The sequence below is a fragment of the Ictidomys tridecemlineatus genome, chromosome 3, assembly GCF_052094955.1.
Source record: "Ictidomys tridecemlineatus isolate mIctTri1 chromosome 3, mIctTri1.hap1, whole genome shotgun sequence".
Classification (NCBI taxonomy): Eukaryota; Metazoa; Chordata; class Mammalia; order Rodentia; family Sciuridae; genus Ictidomys; species Ictidomys tridecemlineatus.
The window spans coordinates 81,394,268-81,412,854 of NC_135479.1; the positions used below are offsets into that span (position 1 = coordinate 81,394,268).

Sequence of the window (18,587 nt, forward strand, 5' to 3'; positions counted from 1 at the left end):
AGATGAGCAATTAACCTGACCAAGCCTTTCCTCACTCATTGAATTGTCCAGTACCAACCCCAATTCAGAATATCAATCCATGCCATGACCTAAGGGCATCCTGGGACTGCTAATCCATCCTGGTAGGATGCTGCAAAGTCTCACAGAATTAAGATGCGAGAGAGAAAGGCTGCAAATGCCTGCTCTGAACATTTCCAGCCAAGGCATGTTTAGGGCTACAGTGGATATAATACTGCTTCTTGGGAAAATACCAGTTTTGTTTACATTTATCCATGCCACACACTGTCATACAGGTCTTGCTTTCAGCAGTTTAAGAATAGTGGCTAGGCAGAGAAGTATTAAGTTAGTATGACACATTGAAATACTTTTGGCGCTTCCCCTAAAGTCAGCATAACAGAACATCACGCACATCCAACATTGCCAAAAAGGAACTTTCCAACCGATCATTTCCCAGTTCTTGTCAAAAGCCTAAAGGAAACAAAATGTGTTTTTTAGAAAAATGTGGCCTAAGGGATGATCTGTCCATTCATTCCTACAAACGATGAGTTCCATACTTGGACTGAAACAGGCCAACGGACAGGAACATTCTTGAGCTATGTGACTTTAGCCCTTCAAAGGAACAGCTTCACTGTCCCTCAATATTGTGAGTTTAATTTTTTTCCCTAAAAAAATTATTTTTTAAAAGTTTTAATGAAACTAAAAAGGCAATGTCTATGGTATATGATAAACCTAATGAGACTTCTATCTTGGAATTTCAAAACTAGGAAAATGCTTTTTTCCTCCCTAAACAACTTTGTTTCTTTCTCTTCTCTACTGAGATTTACCTCTGGTTGACCAGAAGCTAATAGTTATTTTATATTCAATCACAGAAAAATAGTTGTCAACTTAGTGGTGGCTTGTTTTGTTTTCCACCATAATGCCAAAAATCTGGACTCACTTTCATTATCATTTATCTTACTTTTTAGCAGAATTCAAGTAACTGCCCAAGGTTTGCAAAAATTAAAATGCATGATGCCTCTTGCACACATCACTTTGTATGTCTTTTTTGAGAAGTCCATAAACATCTTCCAATAGGGATGGTCTCAGTTTTATTTTTAAACATGCAGACAAATTTTCAGACAGCAGATAAATTAAACTGACAATGCTTCAGAAGAAAAAAAACCTTCCCTTGATACTGATACTGCCACACACTAAGATATTATATTTAAGGTCCTCCTCAGAATGTAGAAATTTTCATTATAGCTCTGTGAACAGGACCAATGTGAAGCTTTTAAAAGAGCTCTTCACATAAAACCATAAGTGCTTTTAAAAAATCATATTATGACCTAATGATCATACATAAGGGATTAGTTAAATAAAAAATGGTATTATCATTCAAGGAACCACTATATAGCCTATTTATTTATTTAGTACTGGGGAATGAACCCAGAAGCACTCAACCACACAGCCACATCCCCAGCCCATTTTTTATTTTCAGTCAGGCCCTCACTAAGTTGTTTAGGGTCTTGCTAAGTTGCTGAGGCTGGCTTTGAACTTTCTATCCTCCAGCCTCCGCCTCCTGAGCCACTGAGATTACAGGCATATGCCATCGTACCCAGCTTTTTTGCCTTTTTTAATGAGGTCAAGGATCTATACTTACTGACATAAAAAGCTGGAAACACTGCTTTATCAAATTAAGAAGCACGTTAACTTCATTAAAGAAAAAATGATGTTGTGATTACACAGGAAAACATCCTTTTTCTGAAAAGTATGCTGGAAACATACTAAAAGTGTTTATGGCTAACTTACTATAAAATATTTCCACAGAGAAACATATAGATAGATTGACAGAAATATCTAGAGATTAGATAGAAATACAGCACACATGTACAATCACAAAAAGTAAATATGGTGAAATATTAACTATCATTTCACTGGACCTAGAAAGTAGGTTTATTAGTATTTATTATTCTTATTGATGGTGTTCTGTATATTAAAACATTTCCTAACAAAACACTTTCTAAACTATTATACCATTGTCCTATTTTTTAAGTGAAATAAACACACACACTCACACACACAATTTCTGAAAAGTTCAACTATTATTACTCATAGGGGCTTACATACTATTTTCTTCTTCATACTTTTTGTTTGTAAAATGTCTTTGATGCATGTATTTTACTTTTATATATATTTAAAAAAACTATTCCCAAAGTTTTCAATTCAGAATTCAATAAACTGTTCTTCAAATAAAAACATAGCTCTGGGGCTACACACTGAACACTGAAATGTTGTTGGCTTCTGCTCTCACCTGTGATGAAGACCTCGAAGCTTGCAACTTTCAGTGAGCATCATTGTCACCTGAATTTCAGAAGCCTGATCTATATAAAGAAAAAAAATTTATTGAATTATTATTAATACTATATATATTATACTAATACATTTTTGCTATTAGTAAATAACTACCTTGGACTGCAAGGTGAATTTTCATTTTAAGTTACGGGTATAACTAAATAGATCTAAAGTTCTACTGCAGTACAGTCTCACTAAGTAGGTCAACTTTCAGAGAAATTTTTACCAAAAAAATAACAGATTCAGGAAAGTTATAAATAAAGTAAAAAAAAAAAAAGGGCTATTTAACTAACTGGAAAAGTACTACAACACATACAGCATATAAAGGGCTAATTTCTTTTTTTTCTCCTTCTTTAAATAGCTCATACAGTATAAAAATTTTTGAAATAAGGCTGTGGATTAAATATATGGTTTACTGAGAAAAGAAAAAAACAAACAAACAAATGACCAACAAAATTACAAAATGACTCTCAGGCTTACTCCAAAGTAAAGAAATGCAAATTAAACTAGGAGATGTGATTTTCCCCCATCTGATCTAAAGAGACCAAAAATTCAGTCTGCCAGTTTGGGCAAGACTGTGTGAAAACAGGTTCAACAATAGCACCTTGGGTAGGTGGGAGAAGCAACATGTAACACAATTTCAAAATGAACACACACATTATATCATCAATCCCACTGGAAAACTCATAACAACTGAAGTATCCATCAACAGAAAACTAGCTACATGGGTACACCAGAGTACTCTGTGCCTCCTTTGTAAAAATGAGGTATTTATATGTAGTAACACAGGGATATCTTTAAGATATAGATTAAATTTTAAAAGCAAGGGATAAATCTATTTGTGTGATCAGTTACATTTTAAAAACAGAATTACTTGAAAAGTTAGATATATTGGGGAGCATTTCTATCCTACTGGAAGAGAGAATTATTTATGGTGGTAACTTTTAAAGATGGGAGATCTTACATTTTATATCTTTCTGTTCTGTTTGCACTCTGTGTATAAACTTACAAACCTACAACTACAGTAAAATAACCACAAGAGTTCTGATTAGAGACTATAGTGTATTTTGTTATTTTCTTCTTCTTACCTCTTTCTGGTTAAAAACAAACAAAGCTAATATTAAATTAGTGAAAGAGTAATATAATGATCAAATTAAGATAAGATTATTTCATTTTATTTTTAGCTTCTAAACTCATGGTTTTTGATCCAAAGTAGCAAGACAGAACTAAAACTGACTTTAAAATCCATGTCTTTGAAACAAAAGACATGACAATGCAATTCACCAATCATATTCAGTACTGGTTAAAGTAAAGCTTTCCTTCAGAAGAATTTTGAAGCCATCAAATAAATATTTGCACAAATCCATGAGGATTCTTTGTCTTATGGTACCACTATCTTAATAGTATAGAGGACTTTTGCCACCACTTGAAAAAAATATTTTCTTTAAATTTATAGTGTATTTCCACTATAAAACTGAAAATGAATTTGAACTTTTTAAAAAAGTTTTAAAATATCAAAACCAAATGAATACAATATATCCTTAAATACACTTCTAAAGAGGGCTGGGGTTATGGCTCAGTGATAGAGCACTTGCTCACATGTGTGAGACACTGGGTTCAATTATCAGCACCGAATATAAATAAATGAATAAAATAAATGTCCATCAACAACTTAAATAAATAAATAAAACGCTTCCAAAGAAACCAATAACTAAGTTTTATGTGAACAATAAAAATATTTAAAGTTTCTGATCAATACAAGTCAAGATCCATACATTCTAGCCCCACCCAGTAAAATGTTGAACCATCATAAAACCCAGTCCATTGAGCTCAGGCACTAGATTATCCTACTTTGACAGTAGAACTGTCAAAACAGATAACTCAAATTTCATTTGTTTCCAAACCTACTAGAATCTCACTTCTTTCCTCATTCCCTCCCATTATTTGTTATTAACATTCTCTTTCTAGATAACTTCTCTGAGTTAAGACCTAAGTAGGAATTGTAGAATGGGGACACAAAAAGCCAAGGACTTGAACCACTCTTTAGGAAAAGGAGCTTCCCACTAGTGTCTGCTGGAATAAACTCTAGTTGTCTAAACACTGCTTAAAAAGATCTTTTGAAAATGGTGGAATGCCCATGATGCTCTTTCTATAACCTAAATAATTTCTAATGAAATTATGGCCAAAACTATTGGGGCCTGGTTGGATCTTTTGACGACTGAAAATAAGTAATAATTGGAAAAAAGCCTACTTGGTAAGCATTTACTTACCTTCAACTGGCAAGATTCAAGTACACAAAAGGTTAATGTCAGGATGTCATTTTATATACTATTTTTTTAAGTCCTTAACTTTGATAAGCATGTTCAATTAAGCCAGGAATACATGCATTGAATAATTAAGAAAGTTTTAAAGTGGAAAAAATAATTTTATCCATTTATTAAGAAGTCATTTTCTAGGGGTGGGAGGGAAAGGGAGGGAAAGGGGAATAGCAAGGATAGTGGAAGGAGATGGTCATCATTATACAAAATACATGTATGAAAATGTGAATTTGGTGTCAACACACCTTATTTACAAACAGAGACATGATAAAAAAGGAAATTTTGCAAAATATATTTTTTAAAAGAGAGAGTGTGTGAGAGAGAGAAAAAGAAAGAGAGAATTTTTTAATATTTTATTTTTAAGTTTTTGGCGGACACAACATCTTTGTTTGTATGTGGTGCCGAGGATCGAACCCGGGCCGCACGCATGCCAGGCGAGCGTGTTTGAGCCACATCCCCAGCCCCCCCAAATATACTGAATAAGCAATTATCAAAAAATTCTATGCTTTGTCTTAATGTCATTACAGTTTTTATTACTTTTCTATTATTCCACTTTGTCACACAGATGGAATTATTTTTCTGCATTAAAATTAAAACTTTAAATTGAAAAAAACAAGTCATTTTTTATGAATTCCTTCTCCAGTCTTTTTGTTTTAAATAATAAATGGTCTATCTTCAAGATGTATACATATAAAAAGGGTACTATTAAATCTACAGTTTAAAAATTACAAGGAAGCATAAATGATATTAAACATGACATTTCAAAAATTATAAAAATTTAGCAACTATTAAAAAAATACTGTCTTAATTTCAATGACCCCAACTTATTCATTTATTTCATGGAATTCAATTTCACAATTCCTATTATGTAAGATTCAAGCTCCCAATTTCAATCTCTGAAAATTTGCATTTGACTGTCCAGTGGGTCTCTGCACAAAATTATGAATTTTTTAAAAAGCTAATTTCCTGCTTATGCCTAAAGGAAAGATTGGTATTCTCTTTAAAACTTCATTTTTCCATTTCACACAGAATGTCTAATTGTACAGCATGTAACAAAGCATACAGATTTGTGAAGAACTTCATTAGCTCCACGTAGCTTAAGTTAAAAAATAAAAATAACATCCAAAAGAATAAATCTCAGAGATAATCAAATGAAGTTATCTCTTCAACAATTTTGAGACAAGTACACTTCCTCTCCATCCCCTGTGCAAACTATGATTATATGCTGACTAAAGACTCACTGTGTTTTCTCTTATTTCTGTCCAGCTGAGAACACAGTGTGGTGAGGCAGAAAAACAACAAAGTGACTACAACGCACACTTTCTCACTTTCTCTCTCTCTCTCTCTCTCTCTCACACACACACACACACATACACACACACACAGAAAAGAGAAATCTCATCTTATAAAAGAGTCCTAGTATCCACATTGTGCTTCTTTATTGTTTTCATTTCCTTTTCTCCCACTTCCAACCTTAAATCAACCCAATTCTGTATAGAAACCCCTTTTTGTCAAGATAATTGTACTGTCATGTGTAACTAATTAAAACAAATAAAAAAAAGAAAAAAGAAAGAAACCCCTTTTGTTAATTCAGGATTCATTCAAAACAAATAAATAATAGCTCAGTTCTGAATGGTCCACAGAATATTTAATAACCCTAGAAGAAATGTTAGAATTAAAAAGAAATGTTCCCTTTAAAAAAAAAAACAGGAAAACCAAAAACAATTGTTTTATTATACTTATGGTTCAAATTTTACCCTTACAAAAAGGTAAGAACTATCCTTCAAATCTAGTTAGAAAGCCTATCAGGATTTAACTTAAATATAAACCTTTAATTTGGGGGGAGGGGCTGGGAATGAGTGGGTTAATAAAAACAAATACTAAACGTTATAGTAAGTTAAACCATTTGTTTAAAAAAGATAAAAGGTGTGTATGTGTATGAGTGTGCTTATTAATCATAGCTTTAAACAAGCAATTTGCTAGATTATAGGCAATTAAATTCCAAAGATTTTTCTTCAAACCAAAAATATTTTTTAGAGACAATCAACATACTTTCCAAGTATTCCTTTAATTTAGAAAGTTATTATAAAATAACTTTGTAAACCTCATAAAATTTTGTCACCTCCTACTCATAAAAATAATTTAATTTTTCCCTCACCCTCCACAAAGTGATAAATCTGTTTTTTAGAAACTAGTATCCTGTCATTTCAACCTGTATCAGATACTGAGAGACACTGAGCACCTCATATGTTACCAAATTTTTCTTACTCTCAAAATGAGCAAGTAAGAGTTATCTGAGGATGTAGTTCAGTGGTAGAGAGCACTTGCCTAGCATGCATGAGGCCCTGTGTTGAATCCCCAGCACCACAGAAAATTAAAAATTAAAAAATTAAGTAAGTATTATTTAAGCTTTTACAAACATCAGATTTAAATATTTAAAATTCTAACACTTAAAAAGTGTTGTTAATTTACCAGAATTAGGGAATAAGACATACACAAATAATATTATAGTGTTCTGATAGGAAATCTCTAGTTGAATAATTTATATAAACAAACAAAAAATTAGGCATCACATTTCAAAAAATAACCCTAAATAAGAATATGTGAAAATAGGTATTCTGTTCGTGAAAATATAAATTAGTGCTACATTTTAGAGCACAATCTGACAATATCTCTCAAAATTTTAAATGTATACACTCTTTGGTCCATCAATCCCAGCTGTGGTTATACCTACAAAAGTCTACCACGAAATACATATACATATAGGAACAGACATTTTCTGGCACATTATTATACAGCATCCAAGAGAAAAGTGAAGATAAGGGGTAAAAGATAAACAGTGTCTACCATGTAGGGTGCTATGGGTCTGAAGATAATAGTAATTTTTTCTTTATAGACTTCAGTATTGGAAGAGGAAAAACTAATGACAATGTTTTCTAAGGAAATGAAAGCAAACAGTTTTAACCTAAGGAAAAACCAAAATTAGATATAACAACAATGAATTCAAGTGGATACAATATAACTAGAAATCAGAATAATATCTAATAAATGTTTAATATCTTAATTTGTAAGTCTTCTATTTTCTATACCTAACAACCCAAATCTCCTCAAAAGTTAGCCTCATATGAGCTAAATTAACATGGCCTAATTTAAAAGGTCCAGCACACACTGAGAAACAGAATTTTGCTGGCATGAGCCATACCAGAAATAGTATGGAAATAGTATAAGAAAAAACCCTACCTTTAACTGTTTTTACAAATGTTGGTTTTTCTTTATTTGGATCTTTTTCATCTACTAAAATCCCATGGAAAATACGCCCAAAAGTACCTAAGAGGAAAAATAATAATTAATGCGATTATACAAAAACCTCATAACCTTACAGTAAAACAACTTTCTGGCAACGTAAACATGACAAGGGTATGTATGATTAACATTATTTCAGCCCAAAGTAAAAAGGCCCAAATTGTTGGTATCTAATAGCTATTAAAGTTCTTCATAACCTTAACTGACTTTTGGGAAACACTAAATCTACACTAAATATATGAGAAATTTTTTTTTCTGAATTATCCTAAATAAACTAGTACCATAGCCAGGAGCACTGGAGTTCAGTAATGGGGCATCAATTCAGACACTTGAGTTTCTAGGTCACCTCAGAGCGGTGACAAAAGGAGAAAAATGGACTCTCTTCTCTGCTGCTGCAGTGCTAAAAAATGTAGGAAGGCCAGGGGTACAAAGTCCTAGATTTAGACAATCCTGGGTTCTAATCTTTCTACCACTCTCTACTTCAGTCTCAGACAAGTCACTTGCCCTCTCAGATCATTAGTATAAAAGTGTTCCTAAAAACTTTATGGTAAAAAGAGAAGAAGTTATGACCTTTGGGTTAATCATTTTACTCAATGGTTAAAAATACTATGAAAATCCATATTTTTTTATTAGTAATTTCCTACCTGCTAATCAAAAAAAAAGTTTCCTAATGAGGAAATGATCATTGAAAATTAGTCTCGTGTCACTCTTTTCCATAAGAAAATGTTCCTCTTTCTTACTTTCACAAATAAAAAGAAATGCCTGTGGGGCTGGGGTTGTGGCTCAGTGATAGAGCACTTGCCTCACACACAAGAAGCACTGGGTTTGATCCTCAGCATCACATAAAAAAATAAATAAAATAAAGATATTGTATCCATCTAAAACTAAAATAAAATTGAAAAAAAAAAGAAAGAAAGAAATGCCTGTAAACAGCTTCAACTTACTGCAGATACTACACATACTTGTGGGCTTCAAAGCCTTTCACCGTCAAGTGCTGAAGCTGTTGGTGCCCATCTAGATCAAGTCTTACTGTAGCCCAGAGACACAGAGTAACTTGGATGCTCAAGGTATTAAAAAAAAAAAAAAAAAAAAAATCTTTGGATAATCTTTATTCAAAGCAATTTGCTTAGAGGTGAGTAAATACTTTCAAACATTTCCGTCAATACACCCTCAGAGGTAACACCATGACCTGCCATAATCTTCCTCACAAAGGTCTGCCCTTCTATCCCCACTCAAGCTGACCTTGCTTGATTGAGCTTTGCTCTCTCAAGGGAACACTGCAGAAATTCATACTCCGTCTTCTCTTCCTCATACCTAGTTCCATTTTAAATATTCCCAAACATGGGTTTACAGGCTTAGAAACAAAACCATTATGGATGTGGGAACATGCACTAAAGTATATCTGAACATATATCACTCTACCACAAGGCCACAGGGATTCATATTGCCATCAGCTTGTCCCCTCATAGCTCTGTCAGTCTGGGTGTAATCTTTTTAATTTTTCTCAATGTGACAGATGAAAAATGGCATGTAACTGTTGTTTGATTTGTATTTATCAGATTTCCAGTGAACCTGATCACTCTTTAAAATGTTAATTTTAAAAATTGGCCTTGTTTTCTTTTCTGAAATAAAAAGTTTTAAGACAAATTATTACAGCCCTGAAAACATCAAGGAAAACATTACATAATTCCAAATTTCCTCTTTTTCTCAAATTTATACCACCACAATAGATAACTTATTCAATCCTGTTTAGAGACCCAAAGAAACTGCAAACATATCATTTAGTCACTGGTCTAATTCTTTAAGAAACGCTATCTCGTCTATTAACTGCCTTTAGGCAACAGGTAAATCTAAAAACTAGTTATGCTTAGAAAGACGACCATATGAAGTGGCATTTATACACTGAAAAGCGGGCACCCCAAAATCTGCTCCTATTAATTACCATTTGCCATTGGGGGCAGCTTAACCCTTCACATTGCTGTGTTTAGCCTACAAGTATTCAGCCAAAAGATGAATACAGAAGGTCTTACATGTTCGCAAAACTTTCTGAACTGAATTACAGTGGGAGTGAAAAGAAAGTAATTCTCTTCAGCAACATGAAAAGCTCAATGCAATATTTTATTATTAATTTCTGCTTTCATCTTTCAGCATCTTTATAACCAATTCCCTGAAAACTCAAAAAAGAAAGCAAGGATAGCAAGAGGGGAAGGAAACAATATTACTACCTATCAAATACTATTATGTGCTAATTCATGTAATGTATATTATTTCATCTAATCTTCATAACTAGTCTAAGAGTTATGAAGACTACTATTTATACAACTGTGTAATCTAAATTTACAGAAGAGGAAACTGGAGATCTAAGACATTAAGTAATTAATTGGTCACACGTATAATATATCCTGGAACTGGAACATAAAGTCTAATTTCAAAGCCCAATTCCATTTGCTAGAACCTCCATACTATTTGTCAGAGAGAAATGTCTTAAAATATTTTCAAAGAGACCTGCTAGGTAATGATCATTTTAAATAAGAACAAAACAGAACACTTATGTATGCTTTATTATACCTGAAAATCTAGAGTTACAATAAGCTATATAAGACATAATAAAAAACCCAAGAAACAGGAAAATAAAAACCATTTTAAAAAAAAAACAGATTTTAAGATAATAAATACCTTCTTGGAGTACATCTTTTAGGGTTATCCTCTCCCTGGATATTGCTATATCCTTCACCTTGGCTTTGGCCTCTAAAAGAGTGACACTTCTCAGGTCGTTCTTCTCTATCCTCAAGGTAGGATAACCTGAGGAGCCAACAAAGCCAAACCAAGCAATATAAATACCCTTATTAAGGTATTGGGGTCAAATAGTTGAGTTAAAACCTTAGGACTCAAGTCACAGGAATGAATGAATACGAGATTCATAAAAGAAAACAGGCACATATGTGAGTTACTTATGAAAGGCACACGACCTTGTAAAGAAATGCTTTCCCACCTACCACAATTCTACCCCCAAATGTTAAAATATATAATTAAAATAAGAAACACCAGAAATAATATTACAATTACTTCAAATGTCTGTCAGTCAAATGAAACAAACTTTGACTTACAGAATTTCATTTAATCCCTTTTATGGACAGTTCTTCTCCCAAAGGATTTTTTAATATACTCATATAGCAAAGGAACATTTCAAATAAAGAGAAACATCTTTTCTAACAAGATACATTATCAATTTAATGACTCTGGTATTCCCACAGCCTGATGATACCAGGGTGAAGTTCAAACCTGTTCTCATTTATTCTGAATACAATGAGTAAAAACAAAATTTATAGCTACAAATTGAAGTTTTCTCTCCAAAAAAAAAAAAAAAAGTTAGAAAAAAAAAGCAGATCTTGTGTTAGCCAGTAGAAACTGCAATAGCATCTCTAATGATTTATCAACGTTGGCAAAACTCCTCTAAAACCCCTCTAAAAAAAATGAATAAACCAATGATCATCAATTGCCACCAGAAGAACTGCATGAAAGGCTCTGGGGAACTTTATAATGGATATAGACTGACAACACTTGAAACCACTGATCACCAGTTTGAGGGCAGTATGTCCAGATGTGTGAGCATAGGTGTGTCAGTGTATGTTTAATCCTGCCTCAAATTCTTAGTTTCTTGAATATGTGGTCTGTTATATTGTTTTCTGGAGAAATTTCTCAGTCATTCTGTCTTTAAATGCCTCCTTTTTTATTCATAAAACAAATATATTTCTATTGACCTTTTATAAAGTATTTTGTTTTAAGTATACATAATAAATTACCTAGCTCCTTAAGGTAATGTGCACTATTAAACACAAGTATCCTATTAACAACAATTTTCTAAAATATATAATTGAATTTCCATTATTCTTACTTAAAAGGCTCATTTAGCACTTATCATCAGTGAATTATCTATTCTTAAGGTCGTATCCACAATTAAGAATCAATTCTAAGCAAAGCTTGCCATCTAACCATTAAGGGATGCCTCTTCTGAATAGCTGGAACTACTTTCACATCTAGCACTGTATTTCCTAAGAAGCTTATATTTCTTTTGTTGACAGTAGGGTTTCTGTTATGATTTCTGTTAAATTTCTTTTAATCTAGACAAATATATTCTTAAAAAAATTGGGGGGAGGGCACTGTCTACTGAAAAAGGTGGGCCAATTATCCTGGAGAACATCTGGAATCTACTTCTTCAAGTATCAAATAATTTGTTCCTTAACCCTAAATTTCCTATAAACTACAAGTCAATTCTATAGCCTTAATTAAGTCCAGGTTAACTTTTAGGATTTAGGGAAGACAAGAATATTCCATGGGTGGCACACCATCTCCTGCTATACAAAATTATCTGATTGTCTCATTCTTAGTAATATTGTTTCACCAGTGGATTGAGGTGGTGACCTGATCCCTCAATTTTAAAAATTTCTCCCTTTGTTTTAGAGTTTTAATCACTGGTGAGCTTTCCTGAATCAAATATATTGTTAGGGGTTGCAAATGTGATTTTCTAATCCTACCATTCCTTCTGCATTTATCAGTGGGAAATCTCCTGTAAAGAAGCCTTTTTCCCTCATCAACCAGCACCACCTGGAGACCCTGAAATACAGTTCATGCAGCCAACTGTCAGAGTAAGATATTACTGGAGCTTCAATTACCTCTCATTATGAACCATTTTTTAAAAAGCATTATAAATTTATAGATTTTTACACAATTTATTTTTCAATCCTGTTGTCTCTTTGATGTTCAAATGGTTCCATCTTTGGCCAATGAGAGCTCTTTGAGTCTTTAGCAGCTTTCTTGATATCTGGCTCAGCAACATGTCCCAGGTTCATCTTATTTGTTTCCTGACCTAGACCTGGAGTCAGCCGCTTCTCCAAAAAATTCTGGTTATTTTTAATTGGAAACAGTATTGCAAGACCACAACAGGGTAAGGTGGAGGGCAGATAATCTTATTAAAGTATAAATACCAGCCACTAAAGAAGACAGTTAATTGCCTACAAGATCCTACTTTATCAATGGCACTTCTGAGTCATAACTGTACAGGTGGCTCTCTGGCCCACTCTTTATCTTGATGATTATGATGTTATTTATTTCCATGTTAACCATTCCTCATTTTGTCTTATACTCTAAGAATGACTATTTTATTCCATATTATATACATATATCATAACATTACACTGTATTTAATATTTACAATAATTTTTCAACAATTTTTTTAAATTACTTTCCCCAAAACACCTACATGTTAAAGTGTGTGAAACTTTCATCAAAATACTGTTCATAAAAGGAAATTAGATCCCATGCTCTCAACTCCCAATGGTACCACCTACCTGCCTATTAAAATTAGAAAATAATGCATAGCTCAATGGTAGAGTACATGAATGTGCCAGGTACTGGCCCAACAACAAAAACAACGTAAAGTCTTTACATGGCCCATAAGAATATCGAACAATTCATTAAAATCCAAAGGCTTTCTCTGTATACAGCTGAATAACTTATTCCATGTAAATATTTAAACAACTTCCTTCTTAATTTCTATAGAGTTGATTTAACTATGGAAAGCTCCCCAAAGCAAAACTAATTCTAGCAATTAATTTAACTTTATTTTTTAATACTCCAATTTTAGAATGTTTTATTCAATGCTCTAGAAAGCAAAGGTTGAAAATCGTATCTAATTTTATACAAGGTAGACACTATGTGCATAGCATGGTACACATGTCCCTCAAGTATATTAATCATGAAGAACTACTGACACAAACAGACTACAGAAAACTTTGGAAACAGCTTTAGAATTATATTAACTCTTACTGGTGATAGGCGTTGCATTGTTGGGTGTGTCAGCTCTCAGATACTGAGTCGTCTGCGTGGATGGCTGAGACAGCCCTTGGGAACTACTGCTGGCACTGATGCTAGAAATCATTTTAAAAAGAGAAATATTTGACAAGTCAGCTTCAATGAAAAATTCATTTTTCATACATACAATACACATGTAGCATTATAACCAGCCTAAAATCCTGATGACAATCATAATACACATAAATCTCTATAACATATTCCATATTGAAATTTTAATCTGCCTCACAATGTAAAGCTCTATTTTTTTTTCTTTCATTTCTACCTCCAAACTCATTGAGCAGGTTACTCTTACTAAAATTATTCAGAAATGTGGGTACTAGTTCTCAAGCAGTAGTCCTGAACCTCACACAAGGATACATTAGAGAACTATGGCTCATCTTGCAAGAAAAGAGCCCATGCCATTCAAGTAAACTGCTTCTTAGGAGAGGAGTAGAAAGACAGGTTTCTTTTAGTGATGGTCCCAAATCAAACAGCCTAGAGATAAGGGAATATCAAACCAAATAAAATATGCCAACATCATCAAAGCTTGGGATGGAAGATCAAATCTGGCTCATATTTACATGAATGTGAACAAACACATGAATGTTTATTTGTTTCTGCTATTCCCCAATCCCACTCTTTTAGATGTTATGGAAGTTCCCAGAAATTTCTAGAACCTGAAATATTATATTACTCCATATTCTCTAAATAAGACAGAAGATCTAGAAGAAGTAGGCTCAAATAATTGCTAATCGTGTTTGAGACTAAAAATTAACAGTTTCCGAGCATGTCCTTTTGTCTTTTCAGCGTAAAGCAACTTGTCCCAGGTCACCCCTGGGCATACTCTAGTCTCAATATCCTTGTAATTCTGCAGCAGTGCAAAAGTGAAGCACAGAAATTAAGAATTAAGAGTGAAACCAGATGGCAGGATAGGCCTTACAAATCTGAGCTACAGAATCAGTAGAGCCCCAACAAAAGCTCCAACCTTCCTAAGCTAACTCTCTACACAAAAGCTCTGTATTTTCAAAATCTGGTAATTAAAAAAATACATGACGACAAAGGGCTGCCACATAATCTGCAACTTTTATACACGAATTTGAATCTTATCAATTCTGAGAGCTTTTATGTACGTCTGAAAAATGTAAATATATAACACCCACACAATGAGCACTGTAAGCACCTAAGTAGTTTTTTTAATCACCAATAATACAATCTACTATTATCTGCTATTATAACTAAAATACTCCCGAAAAGTGACAGAGTAAAAATGAAGATAGGAATGTCCCCCAATAAACATTTAGAGCACATCTACAAGCCATTTTGCTCAGCACACCGTGTATTGAAAATGCCTGTCTGCATAATGAAATGCCCCTTAGTATGCCTTCCCTTGAGATGCCCGTCATTTCAGATTATCTGCTCCTTCCTTGGGGCTACAGTTAGCCCTGGTTTCCTAGCACCTTTGCTGAAAATACTTAGCAACTCTGAGAATATAACAAGGATTCACAAGGCCATCATCCAGTCAGAGTTCTGTAAGAGTTTTTAAGGCTGGAGCTTATTCAAGAATTGGTCTATATGAGTTTATACATGCAGTAGGTTTGGTGCAGTGCAGTAAACAAATGGGGCATATACCGTGAAATCACAACTGCCAGTACAACCAATACTAACGGCATGACTTAGGCAAACTATTAGGTCCTCCTGGAGCCTCAAATCCTCATGGATAAAAGGAGCATAATACTACAAGATTGCTAAAAGGATTACATGAGGCCTTCAGACATACATTTCATATTATTACTGTTTTTATTATTGATATTATGCATCCTCATTCCTTAGAATGATAAAGACATGTGTTTTCCAGTTCTAAGTACTACTAAAGGATAAAACCAGAAACAAAGTTGTTAGAAATCCAGTATTCAGTAACAGGGAGAGAAGAAAAGCATTGCCATCCTCAAATAAATTACTTACCCATAAAATGGAATTAAGAAAACCTATCTCATTGGACTTTTGTGAAGCTAAAATTTATGTATGTTAAAGCACAGTATATTACCTGCAACCAATAATGATGGCTGAATAAATGAACAACCCCTTTTTCCCCATAAACTGACCACTGGGTGGCACTCCTGTGCCACTTTAGAATCTCTGAGAGGCTTGTGGGCACAGTCAGAGAGTTATGGGTTTATCAGTCAATTTTTTGTATGCTTGACAGATGTTAAATGGAAAGGGAGGACCAAACAATCAATAAGCAAAGCACTTTCCTAAGTGGATGAAAAACTTTCTTTGGGACCCAAGACTTAATGTTACAAGAGAAGCAAGGAGCAGTTTAGAGACCTACCCCTGACATCTGTTAAAGTTCAGACCTTTACAACTGCATCAAAGCAGGTAGAAAATGATATGAAAATGTATATTTGCTTACATTTAATAGTTTAAGACCAGTCTAGATAAATTTAATTTTCACCAACAAATTAATTTGTAAATATTGTGGAGATATTAACTCTGTTCTAGAACAAAGCTAAGACTTTAGGGAAATATCAAGATTTTCTTTCAAAACACTTATTACAATTTGTACTTTTCTGTTATTTTTCTGTGTAATTTGCTTATTTATTTATTTATTCAATAATTATTTAATAAGTGTCTACTATATGCCACGCTACTGTGCTGGGAGTTGGCAATACAGCAGTGAACACAACAAAGCTTCCTACCCTACATTCCAGTAGGGAATGTTCAATGTCTGTCTCTCCAAGAAGGAGACAATATAAACTCTACAGGAATAGGAAAGTACCTGTTTACTCATCAGCCAGTGCCTGGTGCAATGAGCCCCAAGTAGGCCCAATTAAGCCCCAATGAGAGTTCAGAAAACACTAAGTCAACCAACCAATGACAAAGAAAAGTATACTTTCATGAAACAGAAAAACATAAGCCGGACATGAGCTTCTGACATGAGCAGGCGATGGGCACTGAAAATGCAAAGAATTATTAGTATAACAAAATGGCTATCTAGTGACTGGTAAATCCACTTACATCGTCTCTCAAAGTCCTATATAAAATGTTAGTTACTTCAATTGATTCCTAATGCATGTTTTCCCCTCTGTAAAATCTAAATCTAAGCTTCAAAACCACATGTACACAAAACATTCTGAAACACATCACTTGTGTACTTCCCTCTTATTTTCTTGTCTTTTTCCACTCAAGAAAGCAAAGTAAGGGCTGGGGTTGTGGCTCAGAGGGAGAGCGCTAGTGTGAGGCCCTGGGTTTGATCCTAAGTACCACATAAAAATAACTATATTGTGTCTACCTATAACTAAAAAATAAATATTTTTAAAAAGAAAGAAAGAAAGAAAAGTAACACAATGGAGACAGAGAGTACAGACTCCAGTCAACTCCCTGGTCCCTTAGGTTCTTATTTATGCGAGGAATGTGCTTACTAAATGTAAGACTTATCCCACTATATGTAAGACATTGTGTTAAGACAGGGGATTCAGCAATCAGAAAAGCAGTCTTCCCTCTTACTTGTAGAGGGCTTATATTCTAGTACAAAGAATAAGAAAAGTACATAAAACTTACTTGAGGAAAAGATACAGCAACTGCCATAGGTGAGAGAGGGGAATGGATGGTAGAAATCTTATAAAAGATTTCATGAAAAAGATGGCAATGGAGCTGGAATTAAAGAATGGAGGGTCTGGACTGGACTGCACAAATACAAGGAGCCCTTCAAAAGTCCTGAAGGGCAAGGTGCAGGGCAAACTGAGGAACAGTGCAAGAAAGGACACAGTAAGAAGAAGAGGAGGGCTGGAGATGTGGCTCAAGCGGTAGCTCGCTCGCCTGGAATGCGTGTGGCCCGGGTTCGATCCTCAGCACCACATACCAACAAAGATGTTGTGTCCGCCGAGAACTAAAAAATAAATATTAAAAAATTCTCTCTCTCTCTCTCTCCTCTCTCACTCTCTCTTTAAAAAAGAAAAAAAGAAGAAGAGGAAAAGTTTAAAGGTCTAAAGCCCAGTCATGAAGCCAGGAATATCCTAAGTCAGAACCTGGAAATCAATGAGGAAGAAAAAGAGAACTGTGGATTGTGAAATAAGCCTGTTTACCATTCCATCTTTATCTCTCACTCTGTCCTGACTATTAAGTCCTCCTCCTTGTCATCTCTGACTCACTCAGGCTGGAGCAAGTACTTTTGTATTCTCACACTATATTATTCACATCACAATCATCAAATCTATTCTTTTATGATAATGGGTTAATGTCAAAGCTCAAATCCTTGACACCATCATTAATTTTTATATTCCCAACACTTAGCATAACATATAACTAAGTACACCACAAACTGGCTTAACAACAGAATCATCCAGGAAGCTTTAGGAAAAATACTGATGCCCAGATACTCTCCCAGACCAAGTGCATCAGAATCTCTGGAAGGAGGACTTAAATACTGGTTTAATTCAAAAGATTCCCCATGACTCTGGTTAAAATCACAGCAGACATTCAGTAAGTGTGTCTTCCATAGACAGATGGATAGAGAATGATGGAGAGAGGAACTACAAGAAAGAAACAAAGTGTTTGGGGCTCTTACACAAATGCAAATAACTGCTTTTATTTTTCTCCTTTCCCAAACTATATACAATACCTGTCATCCAGTTCAATCCTTTTCATACTATGAAGGTGCAAAACAGCTAGTATTATTGCTACAAGAAATATTACTGCACAACAAACCCCTACGCTGATATAAAACACACGCGTAGAAGTGGTTGGAGCTGCATGTACAGGATCATCTGAAATAAAAATGAAAAA

At 34.0% G+C, this 18,587-nt stretch overlaps 1 protein-coding gene across 2 annotated transcripts in view; it reads right to left on the reverse strand.

The window, feature by feature from the left end:
* The window catches only part of Ryk (receptor like tyrosine kinase), an 88,187-nt gene that overhangs the window by 19,557 nt on the left and 50,043 nt on the right, over window positions 1–18,587 (reverse strand). The window contains exons 6-10 of one of the 2 annotated variants that reach the window (XM_078043342.1): window positions 18,424–18,568; window positions 13,779–13,879; window positions 10,629–10,754; window positions 7,890–7,976; window positions 2,291–2,360 (exon numbers count right to left, since the gene is read on the reverse strand). In XM_078043342.1, the coding sequence (XP_077899468.1) occupies window positions 2,291–2,360; window positions 7,890–7,976; window positions 10,629–10,754; window positions 13,779–13,879; window positions 18,424–18,568 (529 nt within the window). Of the gene's footprint in view, window positions 1–2,290; window positions 2,361–7,889; window positions 7,977–10,628; window positions 10,763–13,777; window positions 13,880–18,423; window positions 18,569–18,587 lie in introns of both variants that reach the window. The other variant, XM_078043341.1, reaches the window with a different exon arrangement.